A 24,339-nucleotide genomic window follows, 5' to 3' on the forward strand; every position below is an offset into this window, starting at 1 on the left:
TTTTTTTTTTTTTTTTTTTTTTTTTTTTTTTTTTTTTTTTTTCCATCATGGCCATGCTCTCCCTCCCTCCCTCCCTCCCTCCCTCCCTCCCTCCCTTCCTCCCTTCCTCCCTTCCTCCCTTCCTCCCTTCCTCCCTTCCTTCCTCCCTTCCTCCCTTCCTCCCTTCAGCTAAGATAAAAGTTGCCCCATGGCTGTAAGGGATACTGAGATATCTATCACTTCTAACTAAGCAAAGGCTACACAAGCAACATTGCAGAGACTGCAGTCACTGATTACAGCTCTCTGCTATTGCAAGTAGCCACACTACCTAATCTTCTTTAGAATCTGATCACATCTCAAATTAGGAAGAATTTGGCTACTCGACCCCAATACTTATACCTGAAAGCTGTTCCAGAACATTCGTGCTAGCTATAAACCTGCTTTCCAGTTTTAAATACTCGATTCACAGGACATTCCTTTTTTTTTTTTTTTTTTTTTTTGTGTGTGTGTTTGCAAATGTCACAATAAATATTTATTCCTTGTTCTGTTTTACTGCGGTGTATTTTTAGGGAAAATGGCATCACAACCTTTCAGCACATAGGAGATGGAACACAATGAAGAGACAAATAACCTGTTGCCAGTCCCATCTAGTGCATGTAATGCTGCGCAAAGATTGTAGTTTTACCCTGAGAAGCAGTCTGGCTACACTGGCAAGGACAACACCTGAGCAAATAAGCCTTGCCAAAAGCTTTCTGAGAAACATGAACAGAAGAAATGTTCTGTGTGATCAAAACAATGGTCCACCTGTTCAGTGGCAATAAGAGATGCTACTCAGGGTGAGTGTGTGAGCCTGACCCTTTCTGTCATCTGCTGACCTTCTACTCCCCCACCAGCTACCATCACCATGTTAAAAATGTTACTGTGTGCACTGTGCTTACCGTTTATTGACCTGTTGTGTATGAATCTGTTATGTCCTTTCCTGAACACACTTACATTGTCTGCTTGCACAGCCTCCTGTGGCAGCAAGTAGCAGAAGTTTACAACCAGCTATGTAAAGAAGTACTTTTTTTTTCCCCCATCTGTTTTAGACAGTTCTCATACCAATTAATTTGTCTATATCTAGCTTTGAGTGTCAGTGTTATGCTTCAGTGCACTGCATAGGTATGCTAATAGTTTTCCATTGTATATTAACATCCCTTATTTTCTTCTTTATCAAATGGAAAAATAAAAATAGAAAGGCTCTATGTGCATGCAATAACAATGCTGGGGGTAATTACCCCATTTTTTCTGAGCAAAGTAACACACTGTTTGAAGGAACATCTTAAGAACACAAACAAAAAATGATTCAGTGAGGAAACTATGTTTACATATCATTAAGGAAGTGGAATTCAGAAATGGAAAAGTAAGAATTGTTTTCCAACGTCTTCAGAAAAAAAATCCACACACAAAAAATCCCACAGCTTGTTTGCAAACAATATTAATCTGTTTTAAGATAGAGAGGACACACTGTTAATAAATGCAATAGAACCTGGAGGTCTACAGAGACATTCTTCAGCTGTATAAACATAATATAAACTATTTTAAGGTTTTATATATACATGGTTGTAAGTGATTTGCAAGTATTCATGTATCAGAAGTGAAAACTGAAATCATGTACAAATCATGAGTAGGTAGCTGTATAAAAATCACAAATACATCAACAGAAATTCTTAAGAAAGTTTTAAGGAATGACAGGAAAAAAAATCTTTTTTTTTTTTTTTTTTTTTTTTTCCCAATTCTGGAACACCTTGCTAATCTTTCATTAGAGAAACTTGTAAAAAAATCATGTTAACAGTAATAACAACAGTTTAATGTTTCTTGGATTCTGGGATAACATTACTTATAGATCATCAACAGTAGTAAACATTGATTGGTCAACTGATTGAGTCTTCAAAAAATATTCTTCAGATCAATAAAATAAGGTTCTATTTTTTTGTTTGTTTTGGTTTGTTTTAGTTTCCTATAAAGAAAGAAAACATAAATTTAATGAATTTTCAACATACTTTCCCATTTTATTTACACATGTAGTCTTCAGTTTTCACCATTGAATTTATTCTGTAACAATTAAATCCATTGCCCATATTCTCTTTAGTGATCATTCTTGACTGAAGATGAAAAAGATATAACAAAGTAGAAGACTAAATAGTTTAGTACCCCTTGAAACTTTCTTTTCCTTGAGATTAGGTATTTTCTTGGGAGTTGTAATTAAAATAAAAGTCAATGTGCATTCTGGCAGTTCTAATACACATTATTTAAATTTTCTTTCTGAGTTGAGAATCCTTAAGATATGATAAGTCATCCTGTTTACCAGGAAAGGAGTGACAGCAGTCAATGCTTCAAATGGTAATTCATTCTACTATCCTTACAGACACATTGTAAGTATAAAATAAGTGCTGGTGCCTCATTTAACTGTGTGCCTACAGAAAAATAATCTGCAGTTTGTGGGGAGGACATGCCTTACTGTCCAACTATATCTTTGAGATATCTTTTGCAAGGAAAATTTGAGGATATCTATGGATAAAGATGACAAGGAAAGGAACTAGAAATATATAGATATGTAGTGCCCAGATTGATGGAGAAGATTTATATGACAACATAGATTAAGAGAAATAATTAATGTTTACATATTAACAAGAAACTCAAATTTTTCCTGAGTTTTTTTTTTTTTTTTTTTTTTTTTTCATTATCCATTCTACATTCTAACTATGCATTTCTATATCTAGTTCCATGGAAAATGAAACCAATTTCAAATGTTTTAGCTATGCTTTTCTTTGTATGAAGATGCTTTTCTTACAAATGAAACCATATAGTTTATATCATACAACTTCTTTATCTAAATATTTCCTAAATATTAATCTAAATATTTCCAGACCAGTGTTTAGTAAGGTAAATTATATCTGAACTACTGTATGAGTTTTCAGAAAGCTCCACACTGTTGTATTTCCTCCAGGTGAAACATTCCTCCCTCCATTTGATAATACAACCTTCTTCCTACTGTGACAAAACTGAAGGTGTAATTTGTGGAAGTGGACAAGTGATAGAGAAAAACTGTCACTGCCACAACTGTAACTTCTGCACATAACTGTAACTAGACAAAGAAGAACTCTGACTTCTCCATTTAAATCACTCTCATGCTATGGTATTTAATGACCATAACAGAAAACCCAAAACGATAGTACAAGGAGCATTATTATTTATCAGTAGTTCATATTTCCTTTTCAACACCTTATGACTTATCTTTGATAATTCCAAATGCAAGTGATTTGCACACATATTTCTGGTCACAGCTAGCAAGTGTTTTACTGAGTGTCTAACAAACATTTTTATCATGTTGCAACACGTTTGAATTTTCACTAAATTTTGTGCTAGTATTGTGATCTTTGTGTTTTTAGCTGTAAAAACTCATAAAACCCAGAATATGCTATTGATATCTCTTCATTTGTAGCCACTAAAAATTTGCTTTAAAATCAGTATTAAAAATAATTTTAATAGACTTTGCTAGAAAATAAGCAGAAATGGCACATTTAAAAAAAATGCAGTTAGAGAACAAAGGTCTGTATAATATTGTCTATACTGTACAAAAATAAAGATGATAGTAGATGAGACCTGTTCCTCCCCTGATTCAAAAAGTGATATATATCAGTCCTGAGACTTTGTTATGAAACAATACTTTTAATAAATTAACAGAAATAAATTGCTTTTATAATGAATAGTTGTTTTATGATGTATTGTCAATACAACTGTTTCTCTTCTGATGGAAAAAAAAAAGAAAAGGAAAAAAAAAGAGTTACATTACCTCTAGTGACAGTTATTAATTTCCTTTTAACACAGCACAGCCCAAGATCCCAGTAAGGAGCAATGCCCTTTTATATTTGATCTTTCATGACCAAAAGGAAAGGCAGTACCTCCTCTAAATAGCACAAAGATATCACATTCAAATTGTCCACTTTTTCAGGGTATGTCTATATGATACGATGAAATGACATACAGGAACAGTCAAATAAAGCCAAGCATAACAATTGACTGTTAGAGTTAGAAGATATTTTATGATGAGTTTCTGGCAAAAACTGATCTCCCTGTGACTGAATTCCTATACCATATCCTCAGTGTCTTGCTCCTGTTTTTTCACTCTCTCCTAAGCCCCATGTTTTTCCCTCTCTAGCTTTTTCACTTTTCATCTATCTCCCAGTTAAACTATATTGTTATTTCTCTCTCTCTCTCTCTCTCTTTTTTTTTTTTTTTTTTTTTTTTTTTCCCCCACTATAAAGTGGAGATTAAAAAGTGCACTTTTTGAATTCTCTTCATAGGTTAGACAAGATTTTTCAGTAACTACCAATGTCTTTACCTACTTCAGGATATTTCATTATTTCAATAACTATAGTGTTCTTTGGTGGCAAGATAGGAGATAAATGGTTCTACAAAATGTTGTTAGCAAAAGCATTTAATAAACTTAAGCTTCTTTTCCTCAGCTCAGTTTTTTCAATGATCTGCTCACTTCTTTATCTGAGTTAACTATGCCCAATATTTATCTTTACTTTGAAGGTCCTTTTGCTATTCTCCATCTTTCAGGACAAAACCTGAGATATATATTGTTTATCTTTTTGTTCTGTTCTGCTTCACAATCATTACATATGGTACTCTAAAAATTAAAAAACTGTATCAATAAAGTAAGATAATAAATGGGATTTTTGAGTTTTCTCTTTATGTATTGCCATTATCTATCTTCTATCTTGATTCAAGGTATTTACATCATTTGATATTTTTTTTTTTTATTTTTTTTATTTTTTTTTGGTCAAAATCCTTAAAAGATCTCACAATTTCTTTGCTTTTAATGTTAGTGATGAAAATTTTCTCATTCTTGACTATTTTACTAAATAAAAAGGCAGCAGGAGACATTGTTAGTTTTAAGAGCATTATTTGTAGGTGTGTTGTGCCAAACAGAAATTTCAGTTTGATTCCTGGGTCTTATAAAACCCTCTTAATATTCAGAAAAATTGAAAAATATCTTAGATTTGGCATAAGATACTTAAATTCATACTCTTGCAAAAGATTTTAACTTAACAGTCAACCTGTGGACCATTAAATATTATTACCACACATTATGTCATACCCAGAAAATACTGGCTTAGACATGAAATTACATGTTTACATGACAGCATTTTTAACTGTCCTGTTTCATAGCAGTAGTAACTGCAAATAAATTTATACTTTTCCAATGACTGCATAAAGCTTTTGGATCATCGTTTTTTTTTTCTTTGTTTGTTTTTCTTGATCATATTTTCTAACGATGTCAGCAGATTCTATCTTATTTTTATATTTGCCTGCTTCCATGGAGATTGACTTTTTCTTTATTTTCATTCAACATTTATCGCTACAGTATTCTAAGCATGAGTAGGAAGCAAAGGAAATGAAAGAAAAATAAAAGAATTGTGGGGTTTATAGCTGGGATAAAATGTCAAACCATGATTAGTGACAGATAAGAAGTAGTTTGTAGAGAGTGGAGCGTTCACTGATTATGCAACACACACATACACAAAACAACAAAACAGGAGGGAGACATGAAGCAGCCCAACAAGAATGGTAACTAGGACAAAAGTGCATTAAAATATATTTGTAGAATTTAATCTTTTACAAGTTTGACAACATTATTATTATTATTATTATTTGTAAGCAGTTTTTGTCTCTTCTCTTCTTACTAGAGCTATTGCCTTTATTAGTAATTTTGCAGTTTATCCAAGGTTATTGGATTTCTTTAAGTGTTTATCATAAAATATGCAAGCAACCTCCTTATTTGAGGTAAAATAATGCAGTGTGAACATAATTATAGTTTTCTTTCCCTTCCTTTTTTTTTTCCATCCATCCCTCCATCCATCCATCCCTCCATCTATCCATCCATCCCTCCATCCATCCATCCATCCCTCCATCCATCCATCCATCCAAAATATTGCTACTCTCATCTTCCCTTCCATCTTCCCTTCCATCTTCCCTTCCCTTCTTATGATATATGATTATTTCCTCTTCTCCTTCTTCTCCCTCCTATACATGCATATATCTCTGCACACTAAAGAACAAAAAATGAAAGTAGATATATCTTTTGGTTACACTGGAGGCGTAGTACTTTTAGCTGCATGGACTCTCTTGTGATTGTGTTTCAGCTAAAAGATGACTGTTAGTGGTAATAACAGACAAGCATGGACTGCAGTTTTCATCTAACAGAAGAGGTGACAGATTCCAGATGTCTTCTATATAACATTTCACTGATTTAGAAAAAAAAGTAAGGGTGGGATAGGGGGTGGCCCTACAATTGAAGAAGAAAAGATAACCACTCTCTTCAAGAGCTAAGCAGTGTAAAGCATTGAGTGAAATACCTTAGGCTAGACAGCATGGTAGTGATTTCATCTTCTAGGACAGCACTGATGGCTGAGTCATTACTCTTTAAGTTAACACACAAAAGGAGATGGAAGAGGAGAAAATAACAGTAAGACTGAATTCTATAGTGTGCAGAGCTCAGCATACTCTGTCCTTACCTGACAGATTGTGACAGGAGGTCCTTTACTCTAAATTTAAGACCATAAGATCTTCATTCAGGCAAAAAATCTGTTACGTTTCTATGCAAGACATAGAAGACATTTTTGTTCTTGGTCACTTGATTTTTCACTCACACATTAAGTTTAATAAGGAACAGAGATAATGTCTTGTCATTATTTTCTCCTTCAGGTTCATTCATCACTGATGGTACTGAAGGATGAATGACCCTAAAGTTCATGGAATCACAGAATATCCTGAGTTGGAAGGGACCTACAAGGATCATTAAGTCCAACTCCTGTGTCCACACAGGACCACCCTAAAATCATCCTATATGTCTGAGAGAGTTGTCCAAATGTATCTTGAACTCTGTCAGGCTTGGTGTTGTGACCACTTTCCTGAGAAACCTTTTCCAGTGCCTGACCACCCTCTCAGTGAAAAACCTTTTCTGAATATCACAGTTTCATGCCACTCCCTTGGGTTGTATTGAGGTTCACCAGAGAGATCAGTGCCTGCACCTCTGCTCCCCCTTGTGAGGAAGATGTAGTTTGCCCTGAGCTCTCCCTTGTCTCCTCTTTTCTAAGCTGAACAGAAGCAATGTCATTCACCCCTCACACATCTTGCCCTCTAGACCCTGTCTAGACACTGTCTTTGTAGACCTCCTCTGGGGACAAATTGAACACAGTATTTGAGGTTAGGCTGAACTAGTGCAGAATAGAGCTGGAAAATCACTTCCCTCAGCTGGCTAGCAATGCTGTGCCTCTTGCACCCCAGAACATGGCTGGCCCTCCTGGCTGCCAGGGCACACTATTGACTCATATTAATGTTCAATTTGCTGCCAAACGGGCATCCTGTTCATCCTTAGGAAGTTTCTAGGGCTAAACTATTTTTATATATGGAGCAAGGTAAAAGATACTGCACAACATGCATGAAGATATGCAGATTCTTGTACCCTCATCTTCAGATATGCTAGTTTTGCATTCCTTGTGGAATGGAAAATAACTGCAAAAGAGCTGCATAGGACTGAATAAATAACACCATGCAAGAAGGGTCTATTTAAACAAAGATAAGACAGACAGTTCTTTCATGTATCATCAATGTACAAATTTTCTTGTGTTTTTAGTTCTGAAGAAGGCTAAGACTTGTCTCCTCAGCTGTTTGGTTGCTGCCATAATCCACAAACATTAAGGGAAGTGCTTACTTTAACAGCAATAAGTGGGATGACAACTAAACACCAAGTGGTTTAAATGCCTGTTTCTTATAACAAACAAAACAAAAAAGGTGAATAATACAGGAAGAAAAAAGAGAGAAAACAGCAGGGATGTTTGCAAGTTTCATGACTAATTTAACCCCCAGACTCCTAATGCCCTTAACCTGTATTATTTCAAATTATAAATCTGTCAGCTTCCATGAGGTATGTATATATGCCATCAGTACTTGCATGGAATGTTTGTAAAGGAGAGAGAGTAACTGAAGTGATCATGGATTTACCTGAATTCCAGAACGAAGCTGTTGGCTCTGGGCTATGCATTAGCAATAGATCTCTAGATCTATTGTTAACATATACATATAGAACTGTATAGAACATATAGATCTGTAACTAGCGGTGTGCCCAAGGGGTTGGTGCTGGGTCCAGTCTTGTTCAACATCTTAACTGATGACCTTAATGAGGGAATAGTGTCTGCCCTCAGCAAGTACACCAATGACATAAAGCTGGGAGGAGTGACCGACATGTCAGAAGGCTGTGCTGCCATTCAGCGAGACCTGGACAGGCTGGAGAGAGGGGCAGGAAGAAACGAAATGAGGTTTAATAAGAGCAAGTGTACCTTCTCTGCACCTGGGAAGGAACAACCGCACGTATCAGTACAGGTTGGGGGGCGATCTGCTGGAGAGGAGCTCTGAGGAGAAGGGCCTGGGGGTCCTGGTGGATGACAGGTTGACCATGAGCCATCAGGGTGCCCTGGTGGCCAAGAGGGCCAATGGGATCCTGGCGTGCATTAAAAGGAGTGTGGCCAGCAGGTCAAGGGAGGTGATCCTCTCTCTCTACTCTGCCCTGGTCAGGCCTCACCTGGAGTACTGTGGCCAGCTCTGGGCTCCCTGGTACAAAAAAGAGAGGGATCTCCTGGAAAAAGTCTAGCGGAGGGCCACAAAGATGATACGGGGCCTGGAGCATCTTCCCTATGAAGAAAGGCTGAGAGACCTGGGTCTGTTCAGCCTGGAGAAGAGAAGACTGAGAGGGAATCTCATCAATGTGTATAAATACCTGAGGTGTGGGAGGCAGAGGGATTTGGCCAACCTCTTTTCAGTGATTTGTGGGGACAGAACAAGGAGTAATGGCCACAAAATGGAGCACAGGAAGTTCCGCACCTACATGCGAAAGAATTTCTTCACGGTGAGGGTGACGGAGCACTGGAACAGGCTGCCTAGAGAGGTTGTGGAGTCTCCTTCTCTGGAGATATTCAAAGTCCGTACAAGTAAATGAGAATTTGAAATGTGCTACTTTGCCTAGCACATCTGTAGCATGGCTGAGTGCTGGATGGAGTTCATCCCTCCATCTTTACTGTTTCCATCTTTCTCAAAATTTTAATCTTTTTTTACCTGTAATGAAAACATTTAGCCTTCTCTTAAGGGAGAAGCAGAAAAGAGGAATGTATAATAGTCAAACCCAAGGTATACATAGTTTCTATAAAAGAATATATAGAGCAGATAATGAAAAAAAGAGAACAAAATTAAATTAATGGGAAGATTCCATATTTTTATATACACATTTTTTTTTCAATATTGCACACAAGTTATGGCTAGGCACAGCTGAGAAATGCAGAAGAGGAATCAGCCTGCTTAATACTTATTCACTTGACCCTTCTCCCTGATAGAGTAGTTTTAATGGGCAAACTATAACTAGTAGGAATGAACTTCTTGGCTTCTGGCTATCTGCTTTTCTGTTGCTGAAAGTTTCAGCTCAAAGCTATCAATCATTCAGGAAAAAAAAAAAAAAAAAAAAAAAAAGTAAAAATAGCTGTATTAAATCTAACATTTCCCAAAGTCTGAATGCTTGACTTTCTGTCATCAGTGTTCCTCTTAGTGTAGATTTTTATTCTGTCATTACATACTGACATAGTGCTAAATTTTGATTGACTGAAATTATCTTAATGTGAGGTGTCAATGTTAATGTACAGAGGAACTCTGAAAGGAAACTCTAAAAAAACTACAAGAGGCCTTCTGGATTTACAAAGTACAAAAAAAACAGCCTTGTGAAGTAATGCAAGTTGGCAGCTAAACTACCCCACCTTCACCTGCAAAACTAGTTCTTTTCATAAGCATAAGTAGTTTAGATAATAAGTTTAGATATTTCTAAAAACTTATTTCTTAGAAATAAGTTTAGATATTTCAGATTTTATAAAGTGAACAGATGCAATTACTGCACACAGTTACAGCACAAGTACCAATTTTTTTTTGGTCAGTAATTTAAAAGATGGTCATTAAGCTATGCAAAAATGTGGAAATACAGTTTTTGAAGTAGCAACCATTCTACAGAATGTTCCTCTTTTCTACAAAATTGAGATTCATCATGTATATGTGATGACAGGCCAAGCAGCAAGACATTGCTAATCTTACTAGATTTTTTTTTTTCTTTCTCCTGATTTCATGCAATGCAAGGGAGTATGTTTTCTTGTCAAATACAGGTCTCTGTATTTTGGCAAAAATGCCTGTTTTGCAAGGTATTGCTTAAACATATTGCTATATTATTTAAATATTTGACCTTAATAGACAGTCAATCTATCTGGATAAATTGTAATTTAAAAAAAATATATAAATTGAACATAATCGTGCATATTCCTCACTGCAACTTCTATAGTCATTCAGGTTCTTTTAGGTATATTCATATTTGATCCCTTTTACTTCCTTAAAGCTTCTTTATATACTGTTACAAATAAGAAGTTAATTTCAGGAAAATATAGCTTCGGTAATTTCAGGAAAATTAGAGCCAATGATAAATTCTCTGGTCTTTTTTTTTTTTTTTTTTTTTTTTTTTTTTCAGAGAATGTATAAACCAAACACTTCTAATCACATACCATTGCTGTGGAATTTGCAGTTGCTTCCTAGATGAGAAAATAATACTGGAAAAAAAAATATATATATATACCCAAATACATCTTTAGCAGCTTCTAATGGGTAGGAGATGCCACAGTCACGTAACCCACCAGTTCTCTCTGCATCAGCAGCTTTAACACAAGGTTAAAGGACAGATAGATGTTCAAAAGTGCCTAACTGAATAAGGAACTAACTATTACTGACTTCAAATGGAATTGACATGTGCTATACTTAAGCCTTGATGCATACTAATATCTCCAGGAACCTTTAATATTGTGTTAAATCTGGCTACATGTGACCTGCCCAGCATCAGGCATACTGTCATTGCCATAGACGCAGGTTGGCATTTCATTGTCCACCCCTAGTCCTGTATAGTAGAACAAATCATATCAGCCTGATCCCTGTTTAATTGTCTTTTCTCACCACCTGAAAATTTATTCTGAAAAACTCAATGTAGGAGAAAAGTAGTGAAGAGAAAGGCAGTATATCTTGTGGAGCATTTTGGCAAATATCTCACAAAAATACAGGGATTTTGCAGGCTCTGGATAAGGAAATGTTAATTTCCAAACTGTGGCAGAAGATAAAGAAAAACATGAGGTGGTCTGCAGTCACCTGATTTATTCCTGAAGTCAAGATCTGTGATGATAAAGTAGTCCTGAATTGTTTCATCAACATTTTTGTTTTGCCTTAGTGGCATACCAGTGTTATTTTCTTTCTTTTGTTTTCCATCTGGCAATTATCTGATTCATGGTCTGCTTAGGAGCACTGCTGTTCTCATGTTACCCACATCACTGGAGTTTCTGAACTTACATTTACTGCTTAATTCATATAGTTTGTCTATCTCTGCAGTGCCAGTATTTTTTACAGAAAAGCATAAATAGTCGTGTGTAAATAACATTTTTCAGTTGAAGCAGATTTGGTTTCACAATGACCCAAGGAATTTCTTGTTAATAACAGCAATGTCAGAAGCATTTATTCTCTCAAGCTTGAGGCAATCTGACTTTGAATGATGACCATGCTCTTAAATAAATAATCTCTGTTGCCAGGTAGAACTAAACCTTTTAAATATAATTTGATTCTATTTCTTCTGGATTAATTTCATACTGGGCACAGGTAATGGATAATTTGGGACTCAGGTTCACTTCAGTGGGATTTCTCTTGGTGAAGCTCTTTCCAACTGTTTTTTCCCCTCCTGAAGCTTTATTGTGGCAAAAAAAGATTACTTAGTACTTACATTGCAGCAACAACATGGGTCTCTTCTAAGAATTAACTTATATTTTAGATGAATTGTGCAAACACACATAAATTTGAATTCCCTGACAATATCTACCATTTTGGCCTATATATCCCCTGTTTTCAGGGTCTGATGATCAACACATTAGTATATGCTAAATGCCTGTACCATTTACAGAATTCTCTCTTCTTTATTCAGAGAGGGTGATCTGTAAAGGTGCTTTGTGAGCTTTTGAAAAACATTAATACACACAGTCCAGATTCCAGGTATGTCAAGACTATGGTGTAATCTAGTACGTGAGACAGATTACATTATAATTGAGTGCATAGTTGGCATAATTAGTTCTGCACTTATGAAAATTACAAGTTATAAAAGTGGAGTTCAAGATAATTGAGGCAAAGGAGGAGGGTGCATAGAAAGCTTGCTATCCTGCACATTAGGTGAATAGACTTTGGCATCCTCATGGATCTGCTTGGTAGAGTACCATGAGATAAAGCCCTGAGGTGTGAAATGTGTTAATTTGATTTGTGTCAGTATGGAACAATGCTAGGGCCGCATGATGAAATATAACCTTCTATTTAAGAGAAACAGAGTGATTGGTGTACATAGTTCTTGTATCATGCAAAGGAAAGGTCCAGCAATTTGTAAATAGAGGGTTTGAAGGGCGAACATTGAGACTCTAGTCTGGGCGATAAGAGGACCAAGGAGTTTTTTTAGGAAACTGCTGACTTTTGCATGGGACGATGCCCAAGCCTCTGATATCTGGCAAAGAGATCCACCAAATAAAAAGAAAGGGGGAGTTGAAGGATGACTGAAGGACAAAGCCTGGGAGGAAGACTACGAGCCTTCAGCACAAGAGACCCCCAGAAAGACCACCAGAGACTGATATGCATGTGTCCGGAGAGGGTTCAGATTCCAGGAACTAATTATAATAACCCTGCCTTTTCTAGGAGTAGTGATGAATATGTATTAGTCTAGGGGCATAAAAGTCAGCTACCTGATGTAATACGTGTGCGTCTTGGTGGAGCAGAGACTCCTGGCGGACCCAGTGTTGTTTGCTTGCCTCTGTTAGCTTAATAAATTACAAACTTTAATTAGAATCCTATTTGGGACTCAGTCATTTATCACAGAGGGAAGAGGGGCCCAAGAAAGTTGGTTAATATCCTCCAAGCTCAGGAGCAATGCATCCCAATAAAAAGGAAGTCAGGCATAAATGCCAAGTGTCCTGTGAACAAGATGCCAAGTGGTGTGAACAAGAAGTTCCTGCACAAACCCAAATACAAAAAGGAAGTCTACAGAGGGTGGAAGCAAGGACAGGTAGCCTGGGATGAATATAGAGAAATTGTTTGAGCAGCCTAGGATCACGTTAGGAAAAGCTAAAGCCCCAACAAAATTAAATCTGGCCAGAGATATCAAGGGAAAGAATAAAAGCTTCTATAGGTATGTTGATGAAAAAGGAAGACAAGGGAAAATCTATGCCTCCTCCACAAGGAAACAAGAGACCAGGTTACCAGGGATATGGGATACAGAGAAGGCTGAGGTTCTCAAAGTTTGGAAAAGGGGAAATATAACACCCATGTCTACAGAGAGTAACAAGGATAACCTGTGAAACTACAGCCTGGTCAGTCTCATATCTGTACCAGGTAAGACCAAGGAGCAGAACCTCCTGGAAAATATACAAAGGCACATAGGAAATAAGGAGGTGATTGGAGACAGCCAACATGGATTCACAAAGGGCAAATCATGCCTGACTAACTTGGTGGCCTTCTATGATGGGGACTGAGTGTTAATGGATAAGGGAAGAAAAGATGATGTCTTCTACCTGCACTTGTACAAAACTTTACATGGTCTTACTCAACATCCTTGTCTCTAAATTGGATAGACATGGATTTTATGGATGAACTGTTTGGTGGATAAGGAATTGTCTGGATGGTCACACTCAAAGAATTGTAGTGTTGCAGTCAATGGTTCAACATCCAGGTGGAGTCCACTGATGAATGGTGTTCCTCAGGGGTCTGTATTAGGACCAGTCCTGTTTCATATCTTCATTGGTGCCATGGACAATGGGATCAAGTGCGCCTTTAGCAAGTTGGTGGATAACACCCATCTGTGTGGTGTAGCTGACACGTTGGAGGGAAGGGTTGTCATCCAGAGGGACATGGACAAGCTGGAGTGGTGGGTCTTTGTGAACCTTGTGAAGTTCAGGAAGGAAAAGTGCAGGGTCAGGGCAATCCCAAGCAAAATACAGGCTGGGTGGAGAATGGATTGAGAGCAGCCTTGCAGAGAAGGACTTGGGGGTGCTGACTGATAAGAAGCTGAACATGAGATGGCAATGTACACTTGCAGCCCACAAAGCCAACTGTATCCTGAGCTAGCTCAAAATATTTTAACTGGATTAACTGAGCTTGACAAGGGATGCAAAAGATAGCAAGGAATTCTATTATATTATTGTCCAGAAAAGAAAGGCCAAGGAGAATATACCCCAGTTGATAGACGAGAAGGGAGAACTAGTAATGACAGACATGGGGAAGGTTGAGGTACTCAACAACTGATTTGCCTCAATCTTCACTGCCAGACTTCCCATGTATCTAATTTCCCTGAAACTGTAGATGAAGACTAAGTGAGCAAAGTCCCTCTCCCTGTAAGTGAAGAGCTGATTCAAGACCACATGATGAAAATGAACAGGTACAAGTCTGTGGGGCCTAATGACATGCATCACATGATCCTGGGGGAACTGGCTGATGGAATGGACAATCATCTCTCCATCATATTTGAAAACTCCTGGCAGTCAGGTTAAGTTCCTGATGACCAGAAGAAAGGGAAACATCACTCCCATTTTTAAAATAGGTGGAAAGGAGGACCCAGGGAACTACAGATCATTGAGCCTCAACTCTGTGCCTGTCAAGATCATGGAACAGATCCTCCTGGAAACGTGCAGGACAAGGACATGATCCAAGACAACCAGCACGGTTTCACCAAGGGCAAATCATGTCTGACCGGTCTGGTGGCCTTCTGTGATGGAGTAACTGTATCAGCTGGCAAAGGAAGACCAACCAATCTCATCTACTTGGACTTCTGTAAGGCCTTTGAAATGGTCCCACATGACATCCTAATCTCTAAATTGGACAGAGATAGATTTGAAGAGTGGACCATTCAGTGGATAAGGAGTTGGCTTGAAGGCTGCACCCAGGGAGTGATGGTCAATGGTTCTATGTCCAGGTGGAGGCCTGTGATGAGTGGTGTCCCTCAGGGGTCTGTCTCAGGACTGGTTCTGTTCAATATCTTCACCAATGACATAGACAATGGTATTGAGTTGCACCCTCAGCAAGTTTGCAGATGACACCAAGCTAAGTGGTGCAGTTGATACAACAGGAAGAAGAGAAGCCATTCAAAGGGACATGGACAAACTTGAGAAGTGGGCCCATGTTGAGTGAGGCCTGTTTAATGAGGTTCAACAAGTCTAAGTGCAAGGTGCTGCACCTGAGTCAAAGGCAATACCACAAATGAGTACAGACTAAGAGAATAATTCATTGAGAGCAGCCCTGAAAAGAGGGACTTGGGGGTTCTGATGGATGAAAAGCTCGACATGCAGCCAGCAGTCCAGAAGGCCATTTGCAGCCTGGGTTGCATCAAAAGAGAAGTGGCCAGCAGGTTGAGGGAAGTTATTGTCCCCCTCTACTCTGCTTTCATGAGTCTCCATTTGGAGTACTGTGTCCAGGTCTGGGGCCCCCAATATAAAAAGGACAAGGACCTGTTGGAGCAAATCCAGAAGAGGTCCACAAAGTTGATCAGAGGGCCTGGAGTACCTCTTCTGTGAAGACAGGCTGAGGAAGTTGGGGTTGTTCAGCCTGTAGAAGAGAAGGTTCTAGGGAGACCTAATAACTGTCTTCCAGTACCTATAGGGGGGCTACTAGAAAGCTTGAGAGGGACTTCTTGCAAGGGCACGAAGTCATAGTACAATGGGAAATGGCTCAAAACTGAAAGAGAAATTTAGATTAGATATTCAGAAGAAAGTCTTATTATGGGGGTGGTGAGGCACTAGAACAGGTTTCCCAGAGAAATTGTGAATGTCCCATCCCTGGAAGTGTCCAAGGCCAGGTTGGATGGGGCTTTGAGAAACCTGGTCCAGTGGAAGGTGTTTCTGCCCATGGCAGGGTCATTAGAATTAGACGATCCTTAAGCTCCTTCATAACAAAACCATTCTATAATTCAATGAAAAAAATAACTCATATATCTGATTAAAAAAAAATAAAATAAAATCAAGCACAAAGCTTAGGAAAAGGAAATATTGAATACTGCTTAAAGATCTTTAATTTGTCTCCTGTAGCTATCACCGTGTTATAGTCCTTGATTGGTCACTGTTTTTCTTTTTCTGGAGGACTCCAGCATCATTCATTATAGGACATGTACACTACTTTTCCAGTAAAACACTACTTACTATTCTAATTTATTCTTATACTTCAATATGAGGACCCCATCTTATATTGAATGTGTATTTTAACTCTTTCTATAATGACATCATCTACTTGTTGGATTTTCTGTAGTGCTCTTTACTACAGAAGATGATTGCTTCATAAATCTACTTATCTTTGAAAAACCTCTGTGAGGTGAGAAACTGGCATCATCCCCATTCTACAGAATGGATGTTAAGGCTAAAAGATGTAAGATTAAAAGCACACATACATTTTTAGTGCTCAAGGTGAAATGCCTACTGGCTTTTATTTTTTTGTGTGTTTTAGAAGACAGCATTAGATACGTTCAGAGAGAGTGCTCACTTTTCAGTTGCAGCAAGGACTGTTCTGTATTTCTACAAATTGGACATCTGAGTTTCCAGTTAGGTATGCAGAAAAATAGGATTAAACAATTAATGACTGCCCTATGAAAAAATGGCTTACGAAACTTAGCCAGCATCACACAGGAATTTTGTTCCAGAGGCAGAGTTAGAATCCAGTTCTTCGAGGGAGTATTTCCTGCATTGATTATGAGATCATTCATCAAACTGCAATCTCCTTCATTTCTAACACAATTTCCAATTCCTGCATCAAAATTTCCGGACAACATCCTACTTTCACTATATCATTCTGATTCAGTCTTACCCACTATTGAGTGGCTTCTCTGTTTCCTTTGAGAAAGTACGTTGTACTTCAAACACTGAATCTCCTTGCTGAATTTCTTGCTGAATCTCCCCCCTCCCCCCTCCCCCCCAACAAAAAAACAAACAAACAAAATGCACCACCAAAATAAAATCAAAATCAAATATAAGCTTCTTCCACATTATCTGGACAGAAGTAAATAATTGTGGGTATATCATGGTAAAATACAATTCTCCCAGCTAGTTCCAGGATATACAATTACTGCAAAAGTTCTGTTTGGTCTCTCAGACCCAGTTTGACATTTACTCAGACCTTCTGTTTTAGAGGACTGTAAGTTCTAAAATCAGCTGTTCTGATGAGCTAAGGTGATACCTGTGGCAAACTGCTTTGTCAGTCTTTGAGCTGAGACCTGTTCATCATAAGCTGCAAATTTCCCTGTATGAATAGGAATTTCCATGCTATGCAGGAACACCCATGTAACTCTATTACAACGGTTTACTAATATCTCTGTCATCACACCCAGATTTTAGTTATCTTAGCCAGGCCTTGCTTTGGGATCCTTGCATCATGTTCTCGTATGTCCCAAAGTAAAGCTCCCAACATTCCTAGGATTATATATATTTATATGTATGTAAGTATGTATGTATATTTTTACCAGTAAGGATGTGGAGCTGGGAGTTGGATGAGATAATTCTTGTAGGTCCCTTCCATCTTGGGATATTATATGGTTCTATGATTATATAGTTGGAATAGGGAAAGCTGTATATGCTAAAATAAGGTTTGAACAGATATGATGGATGTTTGCTTTCATACCAACCCAATGCCTCTCTAAGCTTCTCAGTGGTCTCATCTGACCTTTCCAGGCTCCCATTGCTGCCACTGGCTAAATCTACCTACTTACATCAATTCTCCAAAAACGCTGTTCCAGATATGAGTTTCAAACCAGGAGCTTTTTTGCTGTCACCAAAGTTGAGCATGGATGTGCTTGTTAATGTTCTACCCCTGCTAAGTGAAGTCAGAGAGATCTCCTCACTTCTGGAGCTCACTAGCTTTTTAGGTATCAATCAACCTGACTAGAGAAAATTCATAACTAGGAATCTTCAAAATAATTCCTAAAACCATAAAGGATGGCTTTGGCTAGTGTCTGTTCTGAAAGTGAACAGCAAATATGAATCTTGAACAAAATGTCCTTAAAGACTACAGTAAGGTTTTCATTTATTTATTTATTTATTTTTTAATTGCACACTCTTCAAATTAAAATACATTTTTTCTGTTTTTCATTAATTGTCCTAAAATACACAGTTTTTCCTGAAAACATCCATAAAAATACTTAATAAGTATATTTCCCAAATGATCACTTCTTCTTGCTTAAAATTCTGAGTAAACAGTTGTATATCTATTATGATATTGATCTTATTTTAGATTTTAAAGGATCTATTAATTATATTAATGCATTTATTAATAGATTCCATATATTTTCAGTGTATAAAGGGACATAGATGTTACAGAAAAAGATTATTGAGTGAAGGCTTATTAAATTATCACCTGTGGTACTTAGAGAAGCCACAAGAGACCAAATGTCAATGATATTTCCCATACCCACACATTTCACACAACATAAAATAAAGCAGTCAGCATATGGTACAGAGACTAATATTTATGGGTACACGTCCAGTGCCTCAAGCAATGAAAACTGTAGGTGCTCCTAATTCTGCCATTATCCTAATCATTATTACATCATCTTCCTTTTACTGTTACAAGTTTTTCGCAGTACCAAACTTACCTCCTGCTACATTGCTATAGTGCCTATGTTTTAGTTAGAGTCCTCTGACTATATTTTTCACTCTTTGTATAATAATAGTTCTGAAGTTTGTTGCCATGTCTGATTTCTCTGTCTATAATACTGACTTTGTGCTATTCTGTAGTTCACCCCATAACATCACTGATAATTACCCAATGTCAAAGCTTACAGTAGCAATGTATATGCCAATGCCACTTTTACAAAACCTTACATGGTCTTACTCAACATCCTTGTTTCTAAATTAGATAGACATGGATTTTATGGATGAACTGTTTGGTGGATAAGGAATTGTCTGGATGGTCACATTCAAAGAGTTGTAGTGTTGCAGTCAATGGTTCAATATCCAGGTGGAGTCCACTGATGAATGGTGTCCCTCAGGGGTCTATATTAGGACCAGTCCTGTTTCATATCTTCATTGGTGCCATGGACAATGGGATCAAGTGCGCCTTTAGCAAGTTGGTGGATGACACCAATCTGTGTGGTGTGGTTGACATGTTGGAGGGAAGAGATGTCATCAAGAGGGACATGAACAGGCTTGAGAGGTGTGCCCATGAAAGCCTGATAATGTTCAAGAAGGGTGAGTACAAGGTCCTGCCTGTGTGTCAGGGCGATCCCCAACAACAGTATAGACTGGGTGACAAATGGATTGAGACAGCCCTGCAGAAAAAGACTTGAGGGTACTGGCAGCAGACAAAATGGACTTGGGGTGTAAACATTAATGTGCAGACCAAAATGGTAATAATATACTGGGCTGCATCAAAAGCATGACCAACGGGTTGAGGGAGGTGATTCTCCCCCTCTGTTCTTCATTCATGAGATACCATCTGGAGTACTGTATCCATCTCTGTGGTCCTCAGAACAAGGTAGACTTAGATTAGATATGATTCTTTATTATGAGTGTGGTTAGATACTGGAACAAGTTGCCCAGAGAAGTTGTGAATGCCCTAACACTGGAAGTGTTCAAGGTTAGGCTGGTTGGGACTTTGAGCAACCTGGTCTAATAGAAGGTTTCCCTGTCCATGGCAGGGGGGTTGGAATTAGGTGATATTCTAACCTAAGCTATTCTATAATTCTCTGATTCTAAGTTGCTATTAATGGGAAAAGTGCTCATAAAAGTAAGGGTCCATTAGTCGCTGAACATTGCATACCATTTAAAATATGATACTACTTGTGATGACAAAACACTTAAAGCTTACAGACCAAGTGCTCTAAGAGCAGAGACGGGATCTCACAGGAAATGACCATTTTTACACAGTAAGATCATTGCTAGAGCATTTATGGGGAATATCAGAGATGCAGCTTTAATTCTCTTTTCAGCCTGAAGGGATTTGAATCCACATCAATTACCTTGCAGCAGAATGCCCGTTACCAGGCTGTAAACTACTCTGGGCTAGGACTTCCTCAGTCCCTCTGTTAAGTTCCACTTGGGATGAATCAATAACTATTTATTAGAGAAGAAATTCAAACCAGTTCTCACTCACTCCCCAAAGGACTATGGGTTCATACTCCCAGACATTAGGCCAATGGGTATTTAATTATCTCTTAAAAAGTGCAATAACTTCCTCTGAAATGCAGAGCCTCATTCCGTAATACTTTCCAGGCTTAGTTCTAAATGCATTTTTTTCTCATGAAAGATGAATAATGAGGTTTAGAGTCCCTACATTATTGATTTGAGCTCATCTCTCTCACTTTTTTTTTTTTTTTTTTTTTTTTTTTTTTTTTTCAGGCAAATGAAGCATTAGTATTAGTAGAATTTCTCCAAATGAAATTACATGCAGAGATAAAATTAAATACTGTGTTGTAACACAGCTGAACACGATGAAGACAAAGTTGCACAGGCAGCCAAAATGCTGGCCTTTCCTATTAGCAGTTGACTTGGCAAGTTTAGCTATCTGTAGCTCAGCTGACTTGAAAACATAAACATATCCCCTACATTTGACGGTCACAGATACTGTGAATAAAATGGAAATGCAAAGAGATGAGAAGAAAATTTGTAAAAGAGGAATCATAAATATAATATTTTTTTCCTTCATTCTTTGGCACAAAAGGAAATATTTAAATAAAAGACATTCTGAGAAACAGCAGTAATTGTAAAAGTTAGGAGACTCTGGTAGTCTGCTTTCTTGTAGAACACTCACCATTGTTTATAATCAGCATCACAGTTGCAGTAGTACTTGGGATCGGTACAGTTGCGTTCAATGCCACAGGCACATTTTTGAATACCAGGTCCTGATCCTCCCCAGTAATAGTGCTTCTCATTGGCTTTTCCAACCCACCACGTATATGGATTCCCCTCTGCAAGGAAAGAAAATGAGAGGTTATGATGCATTGAGGAAGAAGAGCTCCATTACGCATTAACAGGGCTCAGATATTTAATATGAAGATATTAACAACACGTAACTGGTGGCTGTCCACTTTGTTTGCATTTCTGGCATTGTTATTAAGCAATTCAAAGGTCCTAGCCAGCTAAACAAAGCACATTTTCTTTTCTATATTCACATGATTTGTAATGGTTGAAATTTATTTATTATTTTAAATTTATTTATTTATTTATTTAATCTTTCTTATTCTGTTTTAACTTTTTAATTGTTCTCAGTTTATATAATGCAAATATATGGGCAGGTTCCAAAATTGTTTTCAAATAATTTCTAATTCACATAGTTAGCTATAGGTTTGATTATTCAATATTTGTCCACAAATGTTGCACTGAAATATAAAGAGATATTATCAGACTCCCAAATCTTAACAATTCTTAAAAAATCTATACAAAAGGTTTGATTTAACACCAGAGCAAAGGTAATCTGAACTTTGATATAATCCTATTTCTTGGCATTGGGTCTGTAACCTGATATTTTCACAAACTTTTCTAACTTGATTTCTTATGGGACAAACTAAGCCTCTTATATGCAATCAAATTAATAAATAACCCCCACCCTTATTTAAAAGTCTCTTCTTATGCTTCCAGTTCATCAGGGCATTTAAATATGAGCTTAACTTCAAACCCACATGAGTAACTCAATCAATTGCAATATAATTATCTATAGCAATTTTTCACATTTTGAAAACATGATGGAACTCAGGCTATAAACATGGCTCTTTACAATGTCTTTTTCCCAACTGCACTGTGACATATGGTATTTTTTCACCACTGAAAATACAGTAATGTGAAAAAATCATGGTTGCTGAAGGTTTTTATTTGTTATTACTGTGCTGCATAGTATGACCATTATGTTGACCACTAATGCAATGGGTATACTAACAGAATTGCTTGATTCTGGACTTTAAATTGGTTGTCTTAGTTTCTCCAACTTGATTATCATGGAACTAAATTTTGCAGGCTAGAAAAGCATGCTACGTGAATGCTGCAACAGCATTTTCAAGCTACAGTAAAATCTATCAAATATGAGTATAGGTATCCCTGGCTTACATGAGGTTATTATCAAACTTTTAATAGCAAATGTATTTCCAACAGCTAATGATAGAACACTATGGCATTGCACTGCTGGCTAGCACAGCTCAACCACAGAGATTTCTCATTTTCCCTCCTCAAAAAGAAGAGGGGGAGAAAATATTATGAAAAAAGATTCATAGTTTGAGATAAGGACAGGGAGATCACTCACCAATTACCATCAGAGGCAAAACAAACTCACTGTAAGGAGATTACTGTAATTTATTGCCTATTCCTAGCAGACTAGAGCAGTGAGAACTGAAAGCAAACTAAAAATTCTTTCCACTCAATCCGTTGTCTACCCTCGTCTACTTCGTCCCCTGGAGTGATGAGGGGAACGGGCAATAAGAATTGTGGTCAGATCATATCACTTCATCTCTGCCGCTCCTTCTCAATCATTCTCTGTCCATGCTCCAATGTGGGGTCCCTCCCACAGGATGCTGTCCTTCCCAAACTGATTTCATGTGAGCTTCTCATAGGCACATGGGTCCGTACCACGGGGTCCATCTGTCAGGAGCAAGCTGCTCCGGCACAGGTCCCCCATGGGTGGCAGCTCCCCCCCCATATACTATGCTCCTGTGTGGGTCCCTCTTCATGGGCTGTAGTTCAAGCCCAGAGTCTACTCCAAGGCGGGCTCTCCATGGACTGCAACTTCTTTCACACCAGATCCACCATGGGCTCCTCCATGAACTGCAGCATGAATATCTGTTTCAGCATGGTACACTATGGGCTGTGGGTGGGAAGCCTGCTCCACCATGGGCCTCTTCATGGGCTGCCAGGGAACTCCTGCTCCAGCATCTGGAACACCGCATCCCTCGCCTTCTTCACTGAACCTGGTGTTTTCAGGGTTGTTTTTCTCTGCATTCTCTCCCTCCTCTCTCACAGCTGCTATTGCACAACAGTTTTTTCCTTTCTTAAATCTGCTCTAACAGAGGTGCAAACAACATCTCTCATTGGCTTGGCCTTGGCCAGTGGCAGTTCCCCTTTGTAGCTGGCAGGAATTGGCTCTTATCTGACATGGGGCAGCTTCTGGACTGTTCTCACAAGACACCCTTCAAGCCTCTCCACTACAAAAACCTTGGCACATAATCCCAATTCACAGAATCACTTTTATTGATATAGCATCCAACAACAGCATTAATGATATCTGAAGGTCCTATTTTTTGTTTGTTTGTTTGTTTGTTTGTTTTTGGTTGTCTTTGATGTTAGCTTATATGCTGTCATGGAAATGCTAGTTTTGACTCTTCAGTCAAAATTCTGTTTATGCCCTTGCTATCAAGCAAAGGACTGCATGATTCAATCAGTGATTGTTTCACTGGAAAGCAAATCTGCCAATTAAAATACCAGAAAGATATAAATTTACTTGGAATAGTTGAAAAGAGGATTAAAAAATATGAAACAGGTAAAAATGAGTAAAGTGGATGAGACGATAGCAGAACTGCAGACTACAGTAGTGGGTGTCACAGACCAAAATGATAGACAAAAGCAGGCTGTGTTTAACTCATTGAAATTATAAATGACATACAGCTTTAAATCCAGAATGTGTTATAGTTTAGGCAGAGCCATTGTTCACATCTATTTCTTTCACTGTGCACATACAATAGCTAGGGATCTGGCCCAGTTAGGGTGTGTGCTTCTTCGTTATGAGGGAAAGACCTACCAGCAGGTTTGGGAACACAGATTGATTTAGGAAGATACTAAGACAAGATATTTCTAGAAAAGTCATGGAGGTAAGGTCTGGATTTTTTGGGTCTGCATTCAGCATGTATACTGCTAGCCATGACTACAGGCATGAATTCCTGCCCTGCCCTTGTAGACATCACCAATGGTTTGTAATTGCCCAGTGTTTGCTAGGGCTTGCAACAGTGCAACTCTCAGTGGACTGTTTTTATCATTACTGTGCAGTGAGATGGACTTTCCATTACCACATAACCCCATGCAGTGGAAAAAGACAAGCCTTAGACAATTCTGTACTACGGTGATCGATATTAGAGGCCCTAGAGCTGGTTAATGTTCAATAGTTATTACAAGGAAAAGGTGGGGAGATGCTGCTGTGTCCCATTTGCTCTGTGCCAGCCAAATGAGAACAGCCCTTTGTGTCCATCCTGCTTCACTTCAGACAAGAACC

At 38.0% G+C, this 24,339-nt stretch overlaps 1 protein-coding gene across 3 annotated transcripts in view; it reads right to left on the reverse strand.

The window, feature by feature from the left end:
* The window catches only part of CNTNAP2 (contactin associated protein 2), a 1,137,498-nt gene that overhangs the window by 181,546 nt on the left and 931,613 nt on the right, over positions 1-24,339 (reverse strand). For all 3 annotated transcript variants that reach the window (XM_035319470.1, XM_035319471.1, XM_035319472.1), the window contains one exon: positions 20,902-21,058. In XM_035319470.1, coding sequence (XP_035175361.1) covers positions 20,902-21,058 — 157 coding nt within the window. The remainder of the gene's footprint in view (positions 1-20,901; positions 21,059-24,339) is intronic.

The sequence above is a fragment of the Oxyura jamaicensis genome, chromosome 2 (genome assembly GCF_011077185.1).
Source record: "Oxyura jamaicensis isolate SHBP4307 breed ruddy duck chromosome 2, BPBGC_Ojam_1.0, whole genome shotgun sequence".
In the NCBI taxonomy this organism is placed as follows: domain Eukaryota; kingdom Metazoa; phylum Chordata; class Aves; order Anseriformes; family Anatidae; genus Oxyura; species Oxyura jamaicensis.